General features: G+C 35.6%; 1 protein-coding gene across 1 annotated transcript in view; it reads right to left on the reverse strand.

Moving 5' to 3' along the window:
- Positions 1–16645, reverse strand: part of Imp (IGF-II mRNA-binding protein) — a 173503-nt gene that overhangs the window by 61850 nt on the left and 95008 nt on the right. Inside the window, exon 3 of the mRNA XM_089095443.1 lies at positions 10473–10649. Coding sequence (XP_088951569.1) covers positions 10473–10649 — 177 coding nt within the window. The remainder of the gene's footprint in view (positions 1–10472; positions 10650–16645) is intronic.

The following is a 16645-nucleotide window of genomic DNA, read 5'->3' on the forward strand; positions in this document are numbered from 1 at the left end:
TTTTATCAAACAGTTGTAAAAAAAAAAGTTTACCGAATAGTCACATATTTTTCGTATTATTTGAAAAATGATCGGAAATTAAATAAAAAAATTTTTTTTAGCTGAAATTAAGGCCCGACATTAAAAATTAAAAGGAACAGAAATTATTTCGTATATGAAAAGGACTGTCCCCTCCTCAACACCTCGCTCTTCACACGTAAGTTTGACTCTTTGTCACGACTCTACTTTTTCAAGAAATAAAAACTTTAGCGTGAAGAGCAGGGTGTTGAGGAGGGGACAGCCCCTTTCATATACGGAACAATTTCCGTTCGTTTTAAGTTTGAATTCTTACTTTCAGTTTAAAAAAACTTGTATTATTTATTTAATTAATATAAACAAATCTACAGAGTATTACTCCTGATAGACTATTTCCTCCTTCAGGGGCGGATCCAGGATTTTTTTTAGGGGAGGGGTAAAAATAGGTTAATCTGATAAACTTGCGTAAGGAGCAAGTTTATTTAACGCAACTTCTGTTAATTAAGTAAATTAAACTACTTTAGACTACGTTAGGGGGGGGCGCCCCCCTCGCCCCTAATTTGGATTTGCCACTGTCCTCCGTCTTAGTGCATGTAGGCTATTTGAGAAACCTTTGCTGAAAAGCGGAAAATCCATATAAATTGGGTCGGACATGAACTTCTGTTGAAGAAACGGAAACAAAGAGGGGGGTCTTTAATACCCAAGAGGCTCTCCCTCGGTGGGCATTTTTTTTATAGAAAATATTAACTGAAGGGAGACCAAGTATTTTGCGCAAAACAAGGACTTTGTCTGAATCGCCACATTGCTCCGAATACTGTGGCACCCTTTAGAATGTTGTTTAACAATAAAAACGAATTACCGAATCTTGGCCTTTCAAAATGAAAATGCGAATCATTGCATTTTATAAATGAAGATAGCAAGTGCTCAATGTCTTCCGAGTAGGGAAGTTAGGGGGGCTCAATGGCCTAACAAGGGGTTAAGGGTTACGTATCCCGACTCAGTCCCCTCTACGCCTCAAGGTGTACATGAAAATGTTCAAGGAATCCTCCCTCGCCAACCTGCTCACACTTTCAAGAGAAAAGTGGAAAGACTCTGAACCATGTTACAAAAACTCCAATGTTTCGAATGGAATTTATTGTGTCTGCCAACAAATTTGAATGAGCATTAGCGTTCTAAGAAACTTTCTAGTTTTACTCCAGGAAAGAATTTAAGATATGGTACAAAACTTAAATTCCTAGGCAAATTTTAACCCTTTTATAACTGGAACACGCAGTAACCCCTCAGGGACAACCAGTCCGGGGGCAGGGGGTAAATTTCTCCCTAGACTGGTTACTTGTGGGCCACGCAGGTTCAAAAAGCTATTAGAATATAATATTACTGACCTTTTTATGTGCTTCCTCATTTTATTTGTCTCGTTAATATTCTAATCAATACGGGACCTTTTTTGCATGTTCAGTAAGGCACATAAACTATTTGAAATTCTAGCATCAATAATGTCCCACAATTGAACGCCAACAGTCATGATTTTAACGATTATGCACAAGTTCATGTTCAACGATTGATAATACAATCTGAGGTAAGGCACAATGGTATGGCACTCACCCTCGCACTCACCAACATACTAAGAATTGGCGAAATTAAATGAATGAGCATGGATGAAGAGTTTGAAGTGTGGGTACTCCTATAATTAGTCGGAAAACACTCGAAAAGTGAAATTAGGTGAATGCTAAAGAAATATAACAAAATATGATGAAAATATAATACTTTGGTTTATATAATAATATAATTTGAGCTATATATTTGCACATTAGGGGGTGTGGTGGTAAAGTAACCTAATTTAACCTAGCCTTATCAACACCTCCCACCCTAATGTGCAAATATAGCCCAAACTATTAAAGCCCAATGCATTATGTCACCCGTTGTTTGTCTTTGTGGCTATGAAACCGGTTTTCATAGATCCTACATTCAGTAAACATCTCGAATGTGTTCGGAATAATATAGGAGTACCGAAGTGTGTTTTCCGATATATATATATATATATATATATATATATATATATATATATATATATATATATATATATATATATATATATATATATATATATATATATATATATATATTATATATATATATATATATATATATATATATATATATATATATATATATATATATATATATATATATATATATATGTATATGTATATATATGTATGTATATATATATATATATATATATATATATATATATATATATATATATATATATATATATATATATACTTTATTCTTCAGTCAAGGATGAGTAGTGCAGTTGACATTTAGGCCTATATTCATCATGAACGAATAGCCTACAGTCAGTAGGACAAATAAAGAAAAAGGCGGTATGATAAGAAAAAAAAACAAGTTTAACAAAAAAAAACAAGGTTTACAAAAGAAAAAGGCGGTACGGTACGTTCCTGAAAATTTTTCTATAGCTACCCCCGTCTCACGCCGGTCGCTCCAATACTAGCAGACAGAATCACAGAAAAATGTTTTGTGTTGAAAACCTTCAATCTTAATCAATGATTTCATTAAAGATAGAAACTTGCAAACACGGTAGAAGTTAGTCCTGAATATGAATAGCAAGTTAAGGAGGAATGCAGTTTAACTTCTTTTTTACATGTTTACAGCAACTTTCTGCTATGTCACACAGGCAAGTTTGGCTCTGTGACTAATCCATCCTATTTGCCTCTTCATAGCTTGTAAGTTAAATACGCGGTTAAATAAATATGTAAACATGCCCGAATTTCATCGAGAGGGGGGGAGTCCTTGAAAATTTCCTCCCAAAGATCTACCCAAATATTCCTAGAACTTAACTATCTGGAATAAACACAAGAATTCACACTTTTTTTAATTGGAATTTTAAGTTCAACAAGCTATGGGACGGGCAATATTTGATCACACGTGTGATAAAAATAACAAGTTAGAGCTTTGTAACAATAATTCTCTGTTATGCATTCTTTTTTTGCCACGTCGTCTAGAGCAGATGGTCAAAGCAACTTGAGGGAGGACTCATTTGACCGTATATTAATAGTTAAAGTGTCCTTTAAAGAGACTGATGGGAGACCAGCATGTTGTTTCTTTAACGACCATGCGCCACAGTGGCCCTACCAATACCAGTGGACCAAAATTTCAGCTCGGTCATTTTGATCATAATTGTCAAAAGATCGAAAAAATGAGCCATCAAGTCCGATGAGTAGCTCTAGAGGTAAGGGTCCCAATGAATACAAACAACCTATAAAGAGATTAGGCCTATATTGATACATCTTCATAGAGGTGTAGACATGTTACATTCTGTTGATAGCAGACCCATAAAATTTTCCTTTTGCATAATTCAAGGCCCACGGGCTTCCCCAGACCTCTTACTCTAACAAGTTGTCGAAGAAATTTATTTCAGGGTTTCGAGCTTGCTGATTATAGACCTGGGGCTAATTATGCAACACAGACGTCCAAAATAAGAATAAAACGTTAAGTGCATATTTGACAAATACTTGTAGCAGCACTATGCGTTTCTACCTCAGCTGGAATCCATAATTCTGACTTTTCGAAAGAGTTCGTTTAACCGTAAGCTCTCCAGACTCACGGCGACTGAGCTTGCAGAATCAAACCCTTGATCCTCAGCTTAAGCCAAAGGAATGGAGATACCAAGATTCAAACCCCTGTCCCGCAAGACAAACAACTGCAAGGCCAGCGTACCATATATAGTGGACATTTCAAACTTTGTTCAAATCAGAGTCAAGGAATTCCAATTTGTATGATTTGAATTTTGAATATGGTCATTGGGCCCTTGTACTCTTCAACAACCGACTTCTCTTGCAGGTAGCAAATAGACTTCTTCAAATCGGTTATCACAAAACTGAAGATAATATTGAAACACAAACGCCAAAAATCAAAACATTTCCAGTACATATTTAAGGGGATGCCTCCTATGAAACTCCCAATTCCGCATATATGCATCTATTACATCTTAGGACTCATGCTCATTCTTAGATTACTAGTGAAAGGTACTTAAGAACTAAACAATAATCATTAGAAATCCGTAAGTTCGTTGTATGATTGTCATAGAACAAAACGACCAAAATCGGTTCCTGAACTTGATAATTTGAGGTTGTCTATTAAGTTTTTTTACAACATTTCGCCGAGTGAAACTGTTTAAAGCTTGAAATAACGGACAGTTCTGTAGCTTTTAAAGTTTCCTATCCGGTCATTTTTAAAACAGCACTGCTCATAGAGTGACAGTGCTGCTCAGCTTATTAACTTTGCTACTTTTACTGGCCAAAGTTTGAGGGCTATGCACAAAAATCAAGCATCGAATAGTATCTTACTGTGACAAGACCCAATATGTCATTGACTCTTATAGGGTTTCTAAGCCTATTGATTACAAATTTGGGTTCAAAATGCTGCAATTTTTAAGTCAAACAAAAAAGAAAAGGAGCAAGTACACATTTTGCAAAGGGTAGAAATGGTATACCTTGCTTAAAATCAGAACAGTGCAAAACATTTCTCTAAGATTGGAAGGCCTAAAGCCGGGAATTTGGGCCCGTATCCATCCACCAACACTCTTTCCCACCCCAAAAGGCATTTATAGACATTTTTTTTATTTTTTTCGACTCATGGTCCCAGAGGGATTACTTAGGGATTGGTTCTAAATCATGTTTTGTTACCTTTTGATCGCTTGAAATTTTTTTCGTCTGTTATCAGAGGCAGCTGTAGCTAGACGGGACGCCACCGAAAAAAAAACCGGTGGCGCGCCGCCGAACTTGCATCAGCGCGCTGACGCCGCCGCTGATTCTATCGGTGGCGGCGTCACTAATATGTCGCAGTTTTTTTCTCTCTCTTTTTTTCTTATCGATATTGACCTCCGGGCTTCAACCGTTATCCCGTCTAATCTGTGTCTTAAAGATAAATACTGTCATCTTGGGCTCCCCATGTATATCTGTTCGTAGGAAGAAGAAGAAGAAATTTTTCTTAAAACAAAAATTCTACCTTCCACTTTGAAATTCTGTTCATTTTTCTTTCTGATTTTTCGGATGAAAATACGTAAGTAAAAGAGCATTAGGCAATTCGGGATGTTATCTGGAAAAGAGCTACAGTTAGTATAGAAATATATCTATAACAATGAATTACGTTTTTTTTTTTGCACAGTGAGCAGAACACATTGAAGTTGAAGTAGCCTTAAACTTTGACTTGAAACTTCATAACTTGACCACTTCTTTCAGAAAAGAATTTTGGAGGGTTATCCCGCGTTGATAAAAAAAAAAGGGTAAAGGTGCAGTTTAGTTCCCCCTGTAGTGTAGGGCGCAGGGGCCCTATGGTAAAGGTGCAGGTTAGTTCTCCTTGATAAAAACAACTTATTTCAGCAGATACAAAGAAGCCCATTTTCGGCATTCTATGGGACCCCAAGGTCCAATGCTAGTATCAGATCCCGCGAGTGGCAGTTTACGTTCGTTACGTTCGTCAGGACTGATAGTGACTGCAAAAAGATCAATGGCTCCAAGCAGAGTGAACAAACTCACTTTTGTCCCTGACAACAATAAACTTGTTCAGAGTATCATCTCTGAATTAACCTTCTTGTAACCGCTGATTTAAAATTTTCGGCGTTGTTAAGCCATGGTATCTGTCTTGTATACAGTGTTTTTTATGTTGTTATTTGTTTTTTTTCACTTCCTTTTCGTATGTATTTGATGAACAGGAGATGTTTGAACTTCAAACTTTGAAAGTTATACAACCATTAGCCCAAATCATTATCAAGAAGAAAATGACTGAACACGGGATTTTATAGGAACAATGCGATGTTAAAAAACATAGGTCTCCCTGGGTCTAGTGGCTAAAAATGAGAATTCTACTTGGTCTAATCGACGGTGAACATAAACACTTTCCGCACGGTCCAACAAATTCCTGTTTTGCCATATTGTTCTTGTATAGTTTTAGCCAACCATTTAAAAATACTTACTAAAATCAAGTTGAGGTTGAACGTGCTTGGAGAAATAGAATTTTTATTATTATTTTTAATCAGAAAAATCGGCGCGCCACCAAAAAAAAAATTGGCACGTCTGGCAGCGCGCCCCCGCCGATACCAACTCACACATTTGCCGCCGTCATGTCGGCGCGGCGCGGCTTCGGGGACTAGATATAGCGTTGCCTATAGCAAAGGCCACACGGCTCCAATGTTTTATGATTTTTTTTTTCAGAGGCACTTAATATGGAAGGGGTCGTCGTAAAAACTTCAAATGGGGCTCATTGGACTGGAAATCGAGAGTTCTAGTGCCCTTTTTAAGGGTCAAAATTGATTGAAAGGGAACGAACGCCTCTTCCATGCCCACCATTTCCCCACCCGCATCCAATCAAAATTTTGAGATAGCCATTTTGTTCTACGTAGTTGATTTCAAGATAGACATTGTATTTTTGAGGAGGAAACTCACCCACAGCCCTCGGGGCGATGGTTGTAAGTTATTCCCTGGGAGCATATAAGCTTTTTATAGAAAGCTTTGTCGTAAAAACTTCAAAAAGGGCTCATTCGATTGGAAATTCAAAGGGCTAGTGCCCTTTTTAATAGTCACGCCCACCATTTCCCCAAACTCATCCAATCAAAATTTTGAGATAGCCATTTTGTTCTACGTAGTTGATTTCCAGATAGACATTGTAATTTTGAGGAGGACACTCACCCACAGCCCTCGGGGCGAGGGTTGTAAGTTATTCCCTGGGAGCATATAAGGTTTTTATACAAAGCTTTGTCGTAAAAACTTCAAAAAGGGTTCATTCAATAGGAAATTCAAAGGGCTAGTGCCCTTTTTAATAGTCACGCCCACCATTTCCCCAAACACATCCAATCAAAATTTTGAGACAGCCATTTTGTTCAACGTAGTTTAAAGTCCTGGAAATTATATTTTTGAGCATGACACTCCTCCCTCCCAAGGTCTTTAGGGCAAGGGTTACAAGTAATGCCCTGAGGGCATATATGGTTCTTGTGGAAGGAATGATCGTATAAATTTCAGAGAAGGCTCATTTGATTGGAAGGTTCTAGTTCACTTTTTAAGCGTCAAAAGATATTGGAGGGTAACCAGCCCCTCACGCCCTTTTTTCCCAAATGCGTGCGATAAAAATTTTAAGATAGTTTTTTTGTTAAAAATAGTTCAAAGATAATACCACAAAACTCCGGTGTCGACACAACCCCCCCCCCCCCCAAGGGCCCGGGGGCAGGCTTTTTAAGCTTATGGAAGGGATGCTCGAATAAACTTCAAAGAGGGCTCATTTGATTGGAATGAAAGTTCTAGTTATCTTTTTAAGAGTCAAAAGAGATTGGAGGGCACCTAGCCCCCCCCTCCACGCCCTTTTTTCCTCAAATCCATCTGATAAGAACTTTGAGATAGCCATTTTTTTTAAAATAGTTCAAAGACCAAATAACAAAAACTCTGGGGTCCACACAGCCCCCCCCCCAGGACCCACAGGCCGGCGGTGTAATGTATTCACGCGGGGAATGTATTGTTCTAATGGATGTAATGCTCTTATAAAATTCAGAGAGGGCTAAGTTGATTTTAAGCTGAAAGTTTTATTTAAGTTTCTGAGAATCAAAAGAGATTGAAGGGTCACTAGCCCCCCCCACGCCCCTTTTCTTCCAAATGCATCCGATAAAAATTCTGAGATAGCCATTAAGTTACAAATGGTTCAAAGGTCAGATAACAAAAACTCAGGTGTCGACATAACCCCAAAGGACCCGGGGACAGGCGTTGTAAGTTATGCCCTGTGGCATATATGGTTCTTATGAAAGGGATACTCGTATAAACTTCAGAGAGGGCATAATTAACTGGAAATTGAAAGTTCGAGTTTACTTTTTAATAGTCAAAAGAGATCCGAGGGCAACTGCCCCCCCCCAAACATCTTCTTTTTCCAAACCCATCTGATGAAAATTTTGAGATAGACATTTTCTTAAAAAATAAATAGTTCAAAGGTCGGATAAGAAAAACTCTGGTGTCAAAACAACTCCCCAGGGCCGGGAGAAGGCGTTCTAAGTTATGCCCTAAGGGTATGTATGGTTCTTATGAAAGGGATGCTCGTATAAACTTCATAAAGGGGTCATTTGATTGGAACTTGAAAGTTCTAGTTCACTTTTTAAGAGTCAAAAGATTTTTAGGCAACTAGTCCCCCCATGCCCTTTTTTCCCCAAACCCATCCGCTACAAATTTTGAGATAGCAATTTTTTTTAAAAAATTGTTCAAAAATTAGATAACAAAAACTACGGTGTCAACACAACTCCACAGGGCCCCCGGAGGGGGGGGTAGGCGTTGTAAGTTTTTTCCTGTGGTGTGTATGGTTCTTATGAAAAGGATGCTCGTGTAAACTTAAGAGAGGGCTCATTTGATTGGAAATTGAAAGTTCTAGTTCACTTTTTAAGAGTAAAAAGATATCCGAAGCCCCCCCCCCCCACAAACCCTGTTTTCCCCAAGCCTATCAGATAAAATTTTTAAAATAGCCATTTCGTTAAAAATAATTCAAAGGTCAGATAAGAAAAACTTCTGTGTCAACGCAACCCCCCATGGCGCGGAGGCAGGCGTTGTAAGTAATGCTCTGGGGGTTTATATCGTTTTAATGGAAGGGATGCTTGTATAAACTTCGGATAGGGTTCATTTGATTGGAAATTGAAAGTTCTCTTTCACGATTCAAAAGAGATTGGAGGGCAACTAGCCCCCCCCCCCCGCCCCCTCCATGCCCTAAATGCATCAGATGAAAAGTTTTAGATAGACATTTTGTTAAAAATAGTTCAAAGTTCAGATAACAAAGGCTCTGGTGTCAACACAGCCCCTCAGGGTCCGAGGGTAGGCGTCGTTAGTTATGCCCTGGGGGCATATATGGTTGTTATGGAAGGGATGCTGGTATAAACTTCATAGAGAGCTCATTTGATTGGAAATTGAAAGCTGTAATTCACTTTTTAAGAGTAAAAGGTGATCAGAGGGCACCTAGCCACCCCCCATACTCCATTTATTTTTTTTCTCAGACGCACTTCATATAGATGGGGTCGTCGAATAAACTTCAAAGGGGACTCATTTCATAGGAGGCAAACTTTTTTCACTTTGATGTTGTTACTTTGATACCAATTTTGATACTTTGATGAATATTTGATTTTTTTTTTTTTTTTTAGGTTTCATTTTGAAATAAGGAATTTTTAAAAAATTTAAACTTTTTGCAATCAAAAACGAACAAAATTAATTTAAAAAAAGTTTCCGAAATATAAGCTTTTCAAAGAAAAGTAAAGGCCATTTTAAACTTAAGCTCAGAAGATACAAATATCTGTTAAAATCCAAACCCAAAACGAACAGAAACTAAATAAACAATCATAGGAAAAAACATACAACAAGTAATAATATAAATGAATAAACAGATCTCAAAGCGAATAATGAGATTGAATATAAAAATCAAGCTGAAAACGAAAAAAAATATTTTGCTATTGAAGTATAAATGAAACTTAAAACGAACAGAAGTTATATAAAAAATCAATGCAAACAAACACAATAGATATTAATTTAGATGAATAAATAAATCTTAAAACGAGTGAAACTAAAACTCAATATGCAAATCAAGTTTGAAACGAACAAGAATCACTACAAACAAGAGTTTGGGTATCGCCTCCTTCTTTCACTGTAAAAGTGTAAAACCTATTGCGTCATTGGCGCTTTACTGAAAACTATATACGTCTTGAACAATCTTGGAAAGTATAAACAACATCAAATTGAATATTTGATATATAATGATATTAGTTGTTGAAAGATCCGTCAATTCAAGAATTTATTTCACTCATTTTATTCTTATTCTCAATGATGTAAGAACTGGAAAAGAAAATATTTTTAATATAATTTGTTTTTAGAGAAGCGCCAATGTCGAAGTAGTATTTTAGTTTTCATTTACAGTTAAGGAAGGGGGCAATTTCGAATCTCTTAATTTTAGGGAAACTGTATTTGTCTTGAACAAGTTTAGAAAGAACTAATAAATTAAACTAAATATTTGATGTGTAATGGTATTAATTGCTGAAAGCTCAATTTTACTGTAATTTTAATCTTTATTTTCGATATTAAGTACAAAAGAAAATATTTGTAATAAAATTAGTTTTCAGTTTCTAACAATATTTTTCTAACTTCACACTATCCAAATACTTTGCCCCCCCCCCTCCCCCCGCTGATGTGCAAATATATTGCCCACATTATGTTTTTTCCTATATTCTGTGGCTTATCTTTGTCTTGTCTCACACTAAGCTGAAAGAAACTAACAAAAAAAACTGTTTAATAATGCGTCAATGAGTGAACAACTTGGGCAGTAGGGGGTTTATCATACAAGTACCGCGTTAGGATTTTTCCCCCTTTGAACAGTATTATTTCCAAATGCATACAGATGAGCAACATGCAGGATTTTACAGTACTTACTCTTGTGCTTCGTCTTGAGATTCGAATGTGACTTCAAAAGCGATGGTTCCTTCTTTGAAATCACTTGGAGGGTCCGTTCTTTCTATCCGAAGTATATTCACACCCTGTGGTATTAGCCTTTCAATACCTTCGGCACGGCAGTGGTTGGGAACGTTACTTACTACAACACTTTTTCTCCTAAAATAAAAAGGATTTAGCGACAAATTATGAGTGATGGCTCCAAGATTTTTTTTTTTTCTGAATATTTCCTTTTTTGTAATGTTTTTTTTTTTTTAATTGACTTTTGTAATTGTTCTCGTGAGAAAATTTATGTAAAACAAAAATTTAATGATTACCAGGTTTCTGACCAGAAAAAAAATCTGGATTTCTTTTTAATTAGCTTTATAAGTTCAGCCGCATTGATGAAACGGTATCTCAGCCAGCAAGGACAGCCATAACAAATCAATGTAGGGGTAAAACTACTGTATAATGATGAAAATCAGAAATTAGAATAGGATATTTCAAAGGCTTAGGCTATGTGTTCACAGGTTTGGCCTTTTGGACTCGGGGAAGTATGAGAGATCACAAACCGAACAAAAGAGAGGATACCATTTTTTTCGACTTCTTAAAGCGCACTGCAGAAATGAGCTCTGGTACCCTTGGATGGTTTTTATAGCCGACAATATATTATCGGTACTTGTGTATTATATCAACCAGTACCACACCGTTGCTCTTTGTTTCGAACCGGTTTCTCTGTGTTCACTCGGAGATAATCAGCTTAGTCTGAGTGAGATAAACTACTATGCAGGTATAACTAAATATATAGAGTTGGCTAGGTTTGGTATTTAATATGATGCGTTCTTGGCGGCCTGCTTTCCATAATTCTCTGTTGTAGTTTCCATAATTTTGTTATATTTTATTTTCATCATGTTTTGGTATATTTCATTATGATTAACCTAACTTCACTTCTTGGGTATGGTATATATAATAAACAAGTACCATATTACCTTTTAATCTGTTACATTTTCAAGAAAGATAAAATTTTACGCGAACGTAAAAATAGGACTGACAAACGGAGAGCTAGAGTGTATCTGAATTTAGCATCAGGCACGAAGGGAAGTGCGCCTTTCCCTTCGTTCCTTCGAAGGGAACATGCTCAATGACTGACCCAAAAATACTTTAAACAAAATCTCCAAGGTAAGCGTACTAATGATCTAGTTTAAGATCCACATACTTATAATAAAAAAACCAAATCAACACGAAAGTTTATTTCAATCTTCAGGAATAATTAAAAAAGGAAGGCACACAACGCAATATGATTCTTATCCAAATGCGCAGTTCTCATTACACTTTTATCCACGAAGACATCACTCGACCTTTAAATTAAACTGGTGAAATGAAAAAAGAGTGGACTGTTACGTTTGACGAAAGTTTACCCGAGGGATAGGCAAAGCAAGGCAAACATTCAAAAAATACTAAGGTGGATTGATTAGCCAAGGGCCCAATGGGTCTCGTCCCGAACTACGTACACCTAGGATAATGTCGACATTTTCGTGATACAATGAGAAACAGCTTGGCCCTCAATATTACACATTCCAAGATATAAACAGGCTCTGGGGTATAAATATCATGTATAGTTGATGGAACTTCTGCATCAATTGCAGCATATACATCCCTTACTTTATTGACCCTTGTTAAAAAGGAAAAAAATAACAATGTCTCAATTCAAATGAAAGGATAGTGTCACTCGAATTTAAGAAGAATAGGAATTTTCCTATATATATATATATATATATATATATATATATATATATATATATATATATATATATATATATATATATATATATATATATATATATATATATATATATATATATATATATATATATATAGGAAAATTCAAAGCTTCAATATACTCATGTAGTTCAATAATTCATGTAGCTACAATATATAGAAAATTTTGAGGTGCATTAGCTTTTAAAAATGGAAATAACGAAAGGTGACTCGGTGCCCGAAAAATGTTGAGCAAAAGTTGGTACCAATACAAAGTTGATGATTTTATTGTTCTTGATCGTTGTTGTGAACAAAATGCAAAAAAAAATAAGAGACTAGAAAGCAGTCTAATTTAGAAATGTTTAGAAGTATATTTGTGGACGAAATTCAAAGTTAATTAAAAAAAAACTTTTTACGTTTTTTTTCCTTATATAATTGCTGCTTAACTATTTACAGAATTTTGTCGAGAACACAAGAAGAGGTCTTAAAAGATTTACTACGACAATCCTTTATTGGTCAGGCGAAGCAAAATTGTTTGGTGAAAAACGAAACACTAAGATAAGTGAATACCAATTTTCATTGGTAAATCATAGTATATCACAGTCTGGTAAAGCATATACCGACCTTACAACTAATCTGTTTGACGATTTTCAGGATTTCCCGACACGTGCTATAAGAAGTCCAATACGAGCGACGAGATTGTCGGCGGAACTATCCACTAATCCCACCAATATTTTTTTTACTTAATGGTTTATATCCAGCATTTGAAGAATGTACACGTTCGAATGATAAGTTGGCCTTTTCAAAGATAGGTGGCGATATTATTGGCAAATCCTTTTAAATTTCTTAAACATGGACACCCAACTAAGTTTTTGAATTTTGCTCTTTTAACCAAAATTTGGGTCCTTTCTGAGCGAAGTATTTCTTTACATATTAAACTATGCAACGAATGATAAGCGAAGCATGTGTGTTTTTTAACCTATTTTAAAGTTCACAAATAACCGAAAGCCAAGTCAAGTTTGCATGCGAATTTAGTAGTAGAAACCCAATTCATAGGCTTGCAATTAAAAAAGAATTAGGTTTACTTATGCTTTATACCGCCAACCGCCAAGGTAGTGCTTGATTTAAGTAGAACCTGTTTTATCTGACGCTCAATCCTAATGAAATGTCACAAAAAATGATGAGAATACAATAATTTAGAAACAAATTTGGGCTTTATATATGCACATTAGGGGGGGGGGGTAAAGTAAAGCTGGTCTGTATGCAAAATGTGTTTGGTACAATTATTCTGCATATTGTGAAGTAAGATTGTTTTCTAACTTCAAACTGTCAAAATAATTTACACACACACACCCTAATGTACAAATATATAGTCCAAATTATATATTTCCTATCTATTGTCACTTGTCTTAGTCTTGTTTCACGTTATACTGAAAGAAACTAATGAACGAAACCGGTTTTACTTCGGTTCTACTTAAATGAAGCACTTGAGTGTTGGTGGTATAATAAATAAGTACCGAGAATTGTTAACTGTGTTGAGGTGACACTCTGGAAAAGGGGAACAGAAATCACATTATATAAAAATTATGGGAATGGAATGGTAAAAAAAAATACTTCAGAGAGGAGCAAGGCTCCTAGACCCCTCATCTACCCTGCGCATGTGCACGCACAGTAAAAACAAAACCAAAAATTCAGAGCAGGTATATACTAAAGGGAGAGTGGCTTCTGGTACATGCGACCCCCTTGTATGTCTCGAGGTACTTGTCAGTTATTGGAAAAACATTCAAGAATTACCCTCTGTAAGAACAAAACCTGTTTGCCTGTATCCATTTTTCAATGTGTTAGGTTGGGTTAGGTTTCCACAATTTTGTTTCTAAAGTATTATTTTATCGTCATGTTTTGTTGTATTTCATTAGGATTAACCTAACTTCGCTTCTTGGGTGTGTTTCCAATAACCGACAAGTACCGGATTAACCATTAGTGAAAACAGTTTTTGTCTTACAGTGCACAGCGTAATTCTTGAGTGTGTTCCCAATAACCAACAAACCCCAGTCTCGATATTCTCATTATTTTCTTCCTTATATATTTTGATTTCCCTCCCCCAATAAATTTTATAGGCATGCTTCGAAATCCTTTTTTCCGTTTCAGATATTTCCAAGATGGCCCGCCTTGCTTAGAATGATATAATATTTTACTTTCTCTTTACAAGAGCATCAACAGTGATTTTGTTAATCGTTAACCATTACTTTTCTTCCGTATTTTCATCTCCAGGCTCTAAACTTCGGTCAGAATTTGCGGTCCATCTAATATGTTATATTAATTTGATCTTCCTTCAAAAACATATCGATTTGAACAAAAGAAAAAAAAAAAAAAATATATATATATATATATATATATATATATATATATATATATATATATATATATATATATATATATATATATATATATATATATATATATATATATATATATATATATATATATATATATATATATATCGTACAGGAACATCTTAGTAGAACTTTTCCCGCTAAATTCAAAAAGAAGTAATCAGGTTCTGTCTGATCAGATTTTATATTGAGGTATGTGTTGTTGTTTTCAGTGTTCTAATAAATGTTCTCGTGTTTGATTTTTTTGGCTCAAATCCTTCAACATACATTTAATTTAGCACAGAAAGTTGAAATTAATTAATCATTGTTTTTATTAATAATTGTTACTTGAAACTTGTTTTTGCAGGGAACGCGCATTGTCAGTGAACGATCAACAGTTCTCTTACAAGGAGGGTCAAATAAATCTATGAATTTACTAATGAATCCTCTCATACTTCATACCAAATTACTTACCTTAGTAGCTTCTCCTTTTATAGTGCTTTCTCAGCGATTGCTTAGGCTAAAATGCCCTTAAGGGTAGCGGCATGTTCAAAATTCTTAAGCCTTTTCAAGCCCATAAAATGACCAACTGGCCTGCAGATAGAAATTCCACAACGATAATAAATTTGAAATGCATAAAAATGTAAACAATTTTATACTCTTTGACTAGCTATAGTTTCTAAAACTGAAAAGCAAATACAAGACCACAAAGGTTTTTTTAAACAGCAACAGTGGTGTATTGTGAACAAGCTTGATAGGGTGTTCAAAACAGCACTAGAGCAGCGTAACATGCGTAAAATAGAGGCCTTGAACTAGTAAGGCGAGCTGGGACGATGTGGAAATGTATGGTAAAATAACGACAAAACACAGAACAAGCAACCGTCATTCCCAGCATATGGGACAAGGATTTGTATCAAAATAGTTTTCCCAAGACACAAGGGACAATCCATTAATGATAACGACATGATGAAAAATCAACACGATTGATCTTAAATTCCTGAAGTATAGAATTGAATCCATTTACAATCATTTACAACAAATATAACATATTTACCAAATATACTATAAATCATTCTTAAACGACGAGGGCAAGATAAGGCGGTACACAATAGCTACTAGATACACTTCATTATCGAACGAGAAAAAAACTCAACCATACAGTGCTTGAATATCATTTCACATTTTTAATATAAAGTCTTCTTTAGCCTTGCTGGAAAGGGAATCTACTAGTAACGCCAATCCTCCTTACTTTTTTTAATTCAGTTTTTTTAAAAATAGAGAGGCCAAGACAGCATCACTGCTATTACTACTACTATCAACTAATTGCAGCAACAAGCCATATGAGATGAGCCCAGAGCAGTTGTGACCTCTCTTCCATTCAAGGACGACCTACTTTTCATTTGGTCCTTTTCATTTATCATCCTTGATCCCTAAAGCATGAACTAGTCATCTTATCCATTTTTCACTATAGGCTAAGATGGGGGATGAAACCACAGTTCTTGTAGAGCATTGTTTGATATAGTCATCCCAGCGAGTACCTAAACAATCCTTAGGCAATTCCTCTGCAAAACATATACTATATCTTCCTCAGCGTTTTCCATACTTGACAACTGTCATTACTGGGGCTGCCAATAGTCAAATGTTAGTACACTCATTTTCCTTTTCTTCTAACCTTTTTTTTTAACAATGAAAAAACACCCTGCGCCTTGGCTACTCTATTTTTTACATCTTCACGTCATCCACCTTTATCACGTCTTTCACGTCATCCATTCTGTGTTACAATTTTCTCGTAACACAGCATCACATCCTCACCCTCATTTAATTACTAATCTAAGCACCTTTATCTTCTTAATATTCATTTTCAATCCTATTCTTGTACCACGAACTCTCAAAATATCCACAAATTCACTCATTTTGCTAACATTTTTTACCTAGGACAATCAAACCATATACATAACTTGTAGTCTAATTCTAGGAGAGTTTCACCCTCCCATAAACCTGGCCGTGTTCTTTTGAACAAAGTCCATCCAAATAGTCCATATAAAC

This window comes from Artemia sp. Qi Xiang Cuo, chromosome 10 (genome assembly GCF_049724085.1).
Source record: "Artemia sp. Qi Xiang Cuo chromosome 10, ASM4972408v1, whole genome shotgun sequence".
In the NCBI taxonomy this organism is placed as follows: domain Eukaryota; kingdom Metazoa; phylum Arthropoda; class Branchiopoda; order Anostraca; family Artemiidae; genus Artemia; species Artemia sp. Qi Xiang Cuo.